The 11,631-nt window shown below is 32.4% G+C and overlaps 1 protein-coding gene across 1 annotated transcript; it reads right to left on the bottom strand.

Moving 5' to 3' along the window:
- Nucleotides 1-378: 378 nt before the first annotated feature.
- Nucleotides 379-3,590, bottom strand: LOC123653892 (uncharacterized protein K02A2.6-like). Its single transcript, XM_045589870.1, has 2 exons — nucleotides 3,446-3,590; nucleotides 379-3,065 (listed from the first exon to the last, which is right to left on the bottom strand). The coding sequence occupies exon 2, from the start codon at nucleotides 2,947-2,949 to the stop codon at nucleotides 379-381; it is 2,571 nt and encodes an 856-aa protein (XP_045445826.1). The 5' UTR covers nucleotides 2,950-3,065; nucleotides 3,446-3,590.
- Between the last annotated feature and the right edge of the window lie 8,041 nt (nucleotides 3,591-11,631).

Here is an 11,631-nt window from a genome sequence, read left to right as displayed (position 1 = left end):
GTACACTGCTTTGTAAATATAACTGTAAGGTTGAATTTCTAAAAATATGTCTATATCATGGCCATAAGTCCTTTTGTTTATATATTATGATGCTAGGTGTAATAAATAAGACTGATTGACTGGATACGTACGACTTTATTATTTTAGACCTTAGACTCAAAGACATGACTCGACATTACATTATTACGCACGAACAAGACAAAGAGAAGACATAGACAATAGATATAATCATAGAGTACTTAACATAGACATAATATAACAGATAATAAATTAAGGATATACAACATCTCCCTTTTTATAAAATAAAGTTTACATTTAAACTTTTAACTTATACTGAAAACAATAGTTACTACATAACATATTAACACCATTACAAATTTACAAATTCAACTTAACTGGTTTCTTAATTACTCTACCTGATCTACTTTTATTACAGTTCTCCTGGAAATTAATATTCTTATCTAATTCTTTATTATTAGTATCCATCTGCCTGTTCCTCTGCTGACTATCCCTTTCCTCAGAATTGTTGGATTGCATCTCATCAAACTTATGACAACTATCATTACAATTAAATTTAATTAAAAATCTATTCCTTCTATATCTTTTACCTTCAGCGTCTTCTATTATATATGAACGTTGACAATCTAATCTTTTAATGACTTTTCCAGGAAGCCAATCTGAGTTAGGCATTTTTTTAAAAGTTATATAATCTCCTGGCTGTAATAATGGTAATTGTTTCTTATTTCTATCATAGTAAATTTTACTCCGAGCACGATTTTTCTCAAAATTATTTTTATATTCATTGAAAGTAACAATTTTTGGTTTAAGTTTCTTATTAGTAATTGGTATATGCATTCTTAAATTTCTAGACATTAATAATTGAGCTGGCGATGGAAAATTAGCTTTAGGTGTGTTCCTATATTGTAACAATGCCATGTAAGGATCTGTATTTGACTCTAAACATTTTTTTAATAAATTTTTCATAATTTTAACAGAACTTTCAGCTTGACCATTAGACTTCGGGTGATATGGACTAGTCATAATATGTTCAATATCCCAAGAATATAGAAAAGATTTAAATTCAGCAGAATTAAACCGAGGTCCACCGTCAGACACTAATTTCATGGGTATACCGTGACGAGCAAAGATAGACTTTAATTGTATTATTATATTAGATGCTGTGTATTGACTGTTTAAAATTGCTAACTCTATAAATTTGGAATAATAATCAGTAACTACTAAGTAATTTTTGTTATTAAAATACATTAAATCAATACCGACTTGCTGCCATGGGAATTTTGTAATATCATAGCTTTGAAGAGGTTCTTGTTGATTATTTGGTTTGAATTTAGCACAAATAAGACATTGATCAACTAAATTTTTTATATCTGCGCTCATATTTGGCCAAAAAATAATACTTCTAGCTAAATTTAAAGATTTGTTAATACCCTGATGACCTTCATGGACTTTTCTTAACATTTCACTTTGCATTGACTTTGGAATAATTAACTTATCACCTTTAAACAATAAATCATTAATAATGTGTATTTCACCTTGAATATTCCAATAATACTTTAATAAAGGATCCATTTTATTTTTACTGACAGGCCATCCCTCTAGACAATATTTTTTTAATTTTTGCAAGTCTTTATCTGAATTAGTAGCTATTAAAATTTTATTTTTATATTCCTGACTAATAGCTAAATTAGAATATAAAGAATTAACATGAAAAGATAAATCTGACTCATATTTAGGAATAAAATTTTCTTTTAAAGCTGCTCTAGAAAGTGTGTCTGAAATATACATCTCTTTACCAGGTACATAAATAACATTTAAATCATAAGCTTGCAATGAAAGCATCATTCTTTGTAACCTTGCTGGTACATCATTTAATGGTTTTTTAAACAAATAGACTAGCGGTTTATGATCAGTATGTACGGTTACCTTATTACCATATACATATTGATGAAATTTTTCACAACCAAATTGAATAGCCAATAACTCTTTTTCAATTTGAGCATATCTTTCTTGTGTAGCTGTTAAAGTTTTAGAACTATAAGCAATAGGTTGTTTATTTTGCATGAGAACTGCGCCTAATGCTGACTTTGATGAATCTACTGACAAAATAAGTGGTATATTCGGATTGTAATGTACTAAGATAGGAGATTTCGTTATTTCCTCCTTTAATGACTGAAGACATTGACTACAATTTTCATCCCATAACCATATAGTATTCTTTTTTAACAGATTTCTGAGAATTTTTGTTTTATCTGACAAATTTTCAATAAAAGGTCCTAAGTAATTAATCATTCCTAATATTCTCTGTAATTCTTTGACATTAGTTGGATCTGGCATATCAAGAATAGCTTTAACTTTATTTTGATCAACTTTTGCACCTTCTTTACTAAATATATAACCTAAAAAACATATTTCATTGACTGAAAATTTGCATTTATTTTTATTGAACTTTAAATTAACCTCTCTAGCCCTTTGCATGACTTTTAATAATCTTTGATTATGAATTTGTTCTGTTTCACCAAATACTAAAATATCATCTACAAAAATCAAAACACCTTCTATATCAGAAAAAATATCTGACATAACTCTTTGAAAAATTTCTGAGGAAGCATTAATACCATAAGGTAATCTTAAGTATCGATAACGACCAAAAGGAGTTTGAAAAGTGCAAAGATCTGAACTAGCATCATCAAGTTTTAACATCCAAAACCCTGAATAAGCATCAAGATGAGAAAAATATGAAGCACCATTTAATATTGACCTAATTTCATCTATGCTTTTAAGAGGATAGCGTTCTCTGACTATATATCTATTAAGATTTCTCGGATCTAGACAAATTCTTAACTGACCTGATTTCTTAACAGTGACGACTACAGAATTTACCCATTCGGTTGGATGTGTGACTTTTTCTATAACTTTTAATTTTGACATGCGATCCAATTCTTCTTTTAATTTATTTTTTAAACCAAATGGAACTTTTCTGGGATGATCAACGCATGGAATTGCATTTTGTTGCAACTTGAGGTGACAGACAGGTGGTAGACATCCTAATCCATGAAAAACATCATTAAAATATTCTAAAATTTGATTACTAGACAGATATTTATCATTACTGTTGACTGCAAAAACTTTTTTTAATATTCCTATATCCACACATGTCGGAAGACCTAATACAGTAGCACAATCAATATTTACTATTAAAAATAATATGTATCTTTGACAATTATTGAAAAAACATTTTAAATTACACTGACCAAATACTTGTATAGACGAACCATCAAAACCTTTGACATTTGCACTACAACTTTTGATAATAGACTGTGATAAATTTAATTTGTTAAAAGTATTAAGAGACATTATATTGGTATCAGCACCTGAATCAAGTATACATTTTACTTCAACATTATTAATTAGAACTGATAAATACCATGACTTGTCGTTGTTGACACTCTTCACCATACCGATGAAAAATTGTTCTGAATCATTGTTTGATTTCTCGTTGACATCTCGGACTGGATAAGACGATTCTACAGATCTAATGTTAGATCGATTGGAAAAACAATGTTTTGCAAAATGTCTAATCTTGTGACATATTTTACATCTTACTCCTGATGCAGGACATTTGAAACGATGATAACATTGACCACACTGAGTACATTTATTGTTGTTACTTGTCTTTGGTACTGGACTTTGACTGCGTCGACTAGCAAAATTTTGATTGTGAAGATTTTTATTATTTGACTTATTTCTGTTATTACTCGTAGACTGTTTCTTTGACTGTGACTTTGTATACGACTGTGATAAATGTAAAACATTATCTGAATATTGAGAATTTTCCATTGTTTGAGCATTTTGTTGTGCCATGATGACATTATTAGCAATAGATATAGCCTTTTCGAGTGTTAGGTCCGTTTCTTGCAACAATCTTTGACGAACATGTGTTAATCTCGAACTCATGTTAGCTATAAAAATATCTTTAATTAAGGAGTCTTTCAATGTACCAAATTCACATTTATTTCCAATATTTTGTAAGTCCGTAAGAAATGTGTCAATTCCCTCTTCAGGTTTCTGCATTCTCGTGAAAAAGGAATGTCTGACAATAGTTAAGTTTTTCTGTGGCTCAAAATAATTGTCGAATTTAATTTTAATATCTTTTAAAGTTGTTCTGGTTATGTCTATATTGAAAGAATTGTAAATCTCAATACCTTTTTCTCCGATTGTATGTAACATGATGGCTATTTTCCTTTTCTCGGATGCCTCTTCCAGATCCGAAGCAAGTAGAAAAAGCTCAAAACATTGCCACCATTTCTTCCAATTAGAATTGTTATTTTGATTTGTTGCAATTATTAATTTTGGTACATTGTTGAAGTTGTGACTTTGTGAACATGCTTTCACGTTTTGTATTGTAGACGTCGACATTTTGAATTTTCAATTTTATTACCATTGACTTTCAGATGACGTAAAATATATATATTCTTCACTTTGTTGCGAATTCTGACACCATATATTATGATGCTAGGTGTAATAAATAAGACTGATTGACTGGATACGTACGACTTTATTATTTTAGACCTTAGACTCAAAGACATGACTCGACATTACATTATTACGCACGAACAAGACAAAGAGAAGACATAGACAATAGATATAATCATAGAGTACTTAACATAGACATAATATAACAGATAATAAATTAAGGATATACAACAGTTTATTTGAAGCATATTTGGCGATACTTTTAATTGTTTTTTTATAGATCAATGTTAGTGGGCTTTTGAAGTATTTAGAGTTATTTTTAATCGTATTTTAATCTAATCCTAGGACTACATACATATGGGTAAACTTTCTACAATTTCTACATTATCCGTTAAAAGTAATTTGATTTTCGTGAATTATTTTGTATTTTCTGCTTAAAAATAGAAACATGTTTTTACATGGCAATAATTAGCTTTAAAGTAACACTTTTCGATATTTTGTAGCATTTACTTCTTCGGAACTTGATTTCTGAAGGTGGCGTACAACTGTAGCACGACCATGGTCTCGTTAGCGGTGGTAAATGTGACATCCGTGCGCGCTTTCTCGAAAGGGAACACGTCGGGAAAGTTGTCCAGCGGAATTGTCATGTTCATGAAACGATAGGTCCCCTAGAAAAAAAATTGTTAATAAAAAATCAGAAAGTATCTGACATTGAAAAATAATAATAGGCTATGCTGCTCCATTGTGGATTTTTGAATATACAAGGTGCAGGTCTAAAGATTTAACTTCCTATTAAGGAAAACCTGATTTCTAACTAGCATCTACGTAAGTTTGTCACTGTTTTATTAAGTCTATGTTGATTTTTTTACACATCTTGTGGTCATACAAACAGCGATATACCTACTTTCAGAAGGGCCAACACTTGAACACTTGAAAAAAAAATTGTATTAGTATTACCTCGTATTATATTTGCCTTGCAATTGATTAAAGTGTAGGCACTTGTCTACAAGACTTTGCTATGACCCCATTGGGTTTTATAAAATTATTATTTTATTATATTCTTTATTGCACTAAGTAATTTTACAATAGTCATTATAATATAGAAAGTTGGCAAGGGCGAACTTATTTCTAAAAGAGATGTCTTCCAATCAACCTATATATAGATGTGAACGCGGGGCAAAGTAGTGCAGGGATAGAAGAACAATAAAAAACACATAAACATACACAGAAACATCTACATACATACATACATACATAATACATAAATACATAATACATAAATATAATACATATAACCAAGCCCAAGTTTCTTACTTTGTCACAATAAGGAATAGGTGTGCCACGGTACAAAACGGGAGAAATACCACTCCAATCGATTCGATTTCTTAAACCACTGCTACTGACAATTATTGTCTGTGATTTAGGTAGATTAATAAGAAGACCAAACGATTTAGCCCATAGGTTAATAGCTGAAAGGTCTTCGTTTACAGTTTTAATAGACTCGTGCAGCTCGGTCAGCTCAAAATGACGATATGTTTGCAAATCATCCGCATACAGGTATGGAGAAGAAATAGCACGAGAGATGTTAATAAACACAGAGAATAATAAGGGAGATAGTATGTCGCCTTGTGGGACACCAGCGGTGAGATCCAACCAGTCTGACGAATTATTATCAACGGACGTTACTCTCTACAGGCGTTCAGAAGGATAAGAATGAAACCAGTCAAGGGCAGCAGGTGAAAAGTTAATCCAAGTATAATATAGTTAAAAGAGCCAAGAAGTATGTCATGTCAACAGAGTTGAAGAAGTTGACCGCAAGAATATCCAAACTTGCATTTGGCTAAGATTCTGAAGTATATTGTAAATGTAGCAGCGTTTAGTATCCCTACACAGTCTGTTGCAGAGGTTGCGCAGAGTTTTGTGTTTGTTTTGAGTTTTCTGGTGTTGGAAATTTTTTATTGGTAATTTTAGCTCTGTCTCGCTTAAAGATGGTCTTTTTAATCGCTGGAGTTAGCCACGGAGCTGGAGCTCGTTTCATCCTTACTAGTCTTATAGATGCATGCGTGTCATATATCTTGATCAGTTCAATAGGCAATGATTGACCATGTATTTTATGTCGTTAGCAACAAATTCCGAAGACCAATCGATTTTCTTCACATCCGCTCTCAATCGTTCCAGATCATTCAATTCAAAAAAAAAAATGGACTCTAATTTTAGGAGGACGCACTTTGTACGTTAGATAGATTAGGTCGTGGTAAGAAAAGTGGGACGTCATTTGCCCATGAAAAAGAACAAGGTTAGGATTGGAGACAAAGGCTAAATTGATAAGAGATGGTCTGGAGTTAGGAAAGTAGTGATTAGGATCAGTCATCGGCATAACGCACAGACCGACGGAAGAGGTTAGCTTATACAGAGTTGGTGCTCTGGTGTCATTCTTTAACAGGTAAGTGTTACGATCACCAATTTTTTTTTTTTTTTTTAAATATACACACGGTCGTCTATTCCTAAAGTAAGCAACTTAATGCTTGTGTTATAGGTAACAGCCGACTGGTATATAGCTACATATTTTTTTTTTCGATAAACATACTTATAAATAATACATTATATAAATATATAAATAAATATTTATATTACACCCAGACTCGGGATGGGAATCGAACCCACAACCCACGAAGCAGAAAGCAGGGTCACTACAAACTGCGCCAACAGGCCAGTCAAAATTGCAGATAATGTGCAGAACCATGCAGATAATGTGTTCATAATTAGGTATCAAGTTTTCAAGAATATCTTCTAGGGTTGCAAAATAATTTAATTTGTCATTTGGACTGTAAGCGACACCAAGAAGAAGTTTTAGATGCCTAACTCCTAAGATTAACTTCCAAAAAAAAGTATTCCAGAGCATTCATCGAACTTGAAGAAGTGCAGCAAACAGTGGTAGCAGGGATGCTACCGAGAAGAAAAATACCAACGCCACCGCCACCTCGTTCCGTGCGATCATTACGAAATAAAATAATAAAATTATGTGAGAACACAGAATTTGTACTACAGCAGAATATGATAGTTATATCAATAGATTAGTTAGAAGTACCTATGGTAAGTAAATTTGTGGCTGAAAATTGAAATACAGTTACTTACAACAGGAACAGGACATTTGATACCATACGAAGCAGCGACTGGAGCGATGAATTTCTCATATTTTAGAAAATCACAGTACTTGTAATGTAGCTCTATGAACGATCTTCTGTATTCATTGTGAAGATACTGGAAGATCACCAAGTTAAACTGAAATATTATTTCATTCTATTTATTAAATTTGAAGCAGTAATTTTTTAGTTATATACAATTATATTCGATATTTTGGTACAAACCGTAACGTTGTTCTCCCATGTCTGTTTCGTCGTAATTTCTAAATTCATGTTATAACTACTCTTCCTACTGTACCGTCGTATATAAAAAGTGTAATTGTAGAAATATTTTTCATTCATGTACGCCACTCTTCCCCTCTCTGGTATCACTTGAACACCCTGTAGTTATGAAATCGTAAATTAAGTACGGTATTGCACAGCAATAAAGATCGTGCTCAAAATCTGGAGCAGCGAGACCGGCGAAGTACCTCGACCTTACAGAAGATCACAGCTAAACACTTCTTAAGTATCTTATACTAAATGATATTTTTGACTGCTAAAGTATTTTTACTGCTGTAGGCCTCCCTAAGTTAGTGAAAAACATCCCGGTTCTCCGCAGTCCTCATCCAAGTGGGTCTCTAATATTCGAAGGTGTAAGGGCTATCATTTTTATAAAAAAATACTATTTAAATGTGTGTACTAAAATTAATGAGCTTAGAATTGAACCCTGTGGAACACATATTTTAAGCAAATAATCAGAAAACTGTTTACTGAAACGGTCTAGAATTCCATTAGTAAACTCCTAGAAATATGCAGAGAAACCCACGGACACATAGTGTAGCCTTAAAGCCAGCTGCATGCAGAAGCAATGAAAAATACTTACACAAAAAACCGGAAACACTATAACTGAAGCAAAGATTACGATTATATGACATGTCAAGTGAGGCATTTTTAAAACTACGAAATACACTACGTATCTATAATACGTATACTATATCCCATGAGGTTGGTATGTCAATTGCTGTAAAAAGTGTAAAGATCATGTTCGGTTTTGTAATCATAATGCGCTTTTAATAACTAAATTATCTAAACAAACATTTTAATATCAAAAATGTGTTTATTACGAACTAGCTGCGCCCACGACTTCATCCGCGTGGAATTCAACAAAAAAGTTATTGTTCAGTTAGCAGCGTTATAAAATAAAAAAAAAAATCTAAAATAAAAGTTGCCTAAGTTACTCCTTATTACATCAGCTATCTGGCAATGAAAGTCCCGTCAAAACCGGTCCAGCCGTTTTAGAAATTAGCCGGAATAAACAGACAGACAGACAAAAAATATAAAAGATGCTATTTTGGTATATGTATCGTGTGTATACGTATGAATTTAGTAAAAAGTGGTTATTTTAATATTATAAATAGACAGTACAATTTTATTTATTTGTATAGATGTATAGATATCATATATTAAATATTTTAAAAAAATACTCCAGGATTTAAAACGTCGAATATTAAAAGTGTGATTTTAGAAATATTTTTCATTCATATACGCCACTCTTGTTCTCTCTGGTATCAAATGAACATTTTGTATAGTTGTAAAGGTAAAAATAGAAATATCCTTTATTGTACACCGGAAGAGTAATGAACATAAACAAAGAAATAAATACAAATATTTAGGTACAGATTTAGAGTGCAATGTTTTAGTTTACTAGCCCTAAACTCTGTTAGTATATAATTTATTTCGTTTTATATCAAGATAGATGTAGATATGGGAATATATATATATATGGGAATATATATATATACTAGCTGACTCGGCAAACGTTGTCTTGCCGCTAAACGCTATTTAAAAACAGCGGTTGATCGTAGAGCGTTGAAAATTTAGGGTTGTATGTATTTTTTAATGTTGTATTATAAAAAAATAAAAAATTAATAATTTATCTAAGAATTAAAAAAAAATTGGGGTGGACTACCCTTTACACTTAGGGGGGATGAAAAATAGACGTTGTTCGATTCTCAGACCTGCCCAATATGTACACAAAATTTCATGAGAATCGAACACGAAGAACACGAGAATTTTATATATTAGATATTAATTGTTTAAACATTTGGGTCGACAAACAAGCGTACGGCTCACCTGGTGGTAAGCGATTACCATAGGTTATAGACGGCTGCAATACCAGAAGCATCGCAACGCACACAGGAGCTCCGGACACCTTACTGACCACAGGAACACAGCACTGCTTTCAAGCAGTATTATTTAGCTGTGATCGTCGGTAAGGTCGAGATACTTCCCCGGTCGGGCTGCTCCAAATTTTGGGCAGAATATTTTCTAATATGTACCTCAGTAATATAGGCATCTTTCGATGATCGAGAATTCTAGAAGTATTTTTAAGTAATTTTACTAACTGAGTAATATATTATACCTATTGATATTTTACCCGTAATAATAAACATATTCTGTATTTGGAAATCATTTCGAAGGTTTTTTTTTTTTATATAGAGGTCATCTAGGTATATCATCATTACCAATCAAACTCTTTTGATATAGACCTTACCAATAATCTAGTTTCGCCATTTAAGTTTTATCTGGAGTAGGTAGATCATATCTATCTTAAATATTTTCATATATCAACTTCAACAGTTTTGAACGAGACGGTATAAAAAAATCAGTGCAACTACAATTTGCAAATCGTAATTATTGTGTGATGCCGCGTTGGCGCAACGGTCACAGCTATGGATTGTGCCTGTTGCGCTGGTGGGTGCAGATTCGATCCCCGCACATGACGAACATTTGTATTGGCCATACAGATGTTTGCCGTGGTCTGGGTGTTTGTGCAGCCCTTGTCTCCTCGCCGTGCCTCGGAGAGCACGTTAAGCCGTCGGTCCCGGTTGTTATCATGTACAAATGATAGCGATCGTTACTCATAGTAGGGAATATTTCCGCCAACCCGGATTGGAGCAGCGTGGAGGATTAAGCTTTGATCCTTTCCTACATGGGGAAAGAGGCCCATGCCCAGTAGTGGGATATTACAGGCTGAAGCGTAAGCGTGAAGCGTAATTATTCCAAAAGTTAAATAGTTAGGCCAACATAAAAAATAAAAATAAACAGAAATGCCTAAAGAACCAATTTATATTTAGGTGTTTTAAATTAATTTGCAACTCTTATTTCTAAATTTACAAGTTAAATTAATTGAATATATAATGTAAATTTCAATACATAATTGATTTCGCTGTATTAATAAAAATAGAGTTAACCGACTTACACAGAAAATTGGAAACGTGATAACTGAAATTATCATCACAATGTTAAAAATTGGAACAATTATTTTATTAAAAGATCATAAAATTCTCTCGTCTGTATTGTATTCACAGAGGACTTTAATATTTTGTCGATTTCAATGAGTTTAAAAATTGACCATAATACGATTTTAATAACATAATTAGCTTGTAATGAAATGTTTGCAATTATGTAAATAGCGGCATTTTAATATTTTTGTATATTATTTACTGTGTTGTACAATTGGCCCTTGACTAGTTGTTCCAATTGAGCAAGTATGTTTCACTTCACTGGGAAGACTCGACCAAAATGTATTGTACAAAGATTTAGAAATATAATAATAAAACTCTTTTATTTTATTATTTATTTTTTTAACTCTCAATCAAGCTATTAGTGCTATCTAATATATAATAATATATGATCTGTAATAGGGAAAGAGGCCTATGCCCAGTAGTGGGATATTACAGGCTGAAGCGATGAATAGCGCTTTACGATTCAGCCTGTAACATTCCACAGCTGGACATAGGCCTCATTCCCCACGTAGGAGAATGATTGGACTTAATCCAACACGCTGATCCGCTGCAGGTTGGCGAATACGTCGTCAGGTATTTATTATAATAACCAGGACCGACGGCTTAACTTGCTTTCTGAGGCACGGTGAGGAGACCCACAAGTACAGATATCCAAACCGATGAAGAAATATTTGTACAGTTACAAATATTCACCCCGAGCGGGA

This window comes from Melitaea cinxia, chromosome 5 (genome assembly GCF_905220565.1).
Source record: "Melitaea cinxia chromosome 5, ilMelCinx1.1, whole genome shotgun sequence".
NCBI classification, from domain to species: Eukaryota; Metazoa; Arthropoda; class Insecta; order Lepidoptera; family Nymphalidae; genus Melitaea; species Melitaea cinxia.
This window is presented reverse-complemented; position numbering and strand designations above follow the sequence as displayed.

Coding starts and splice junctions, on each gene's coding strand:
- LOC123653892 (XM_045589870.1), bottom strand. CDS start 2,949: ATGTCAAAATTAAAAGTTATAGAAAAAGTCACACATCCAACCGAATGG.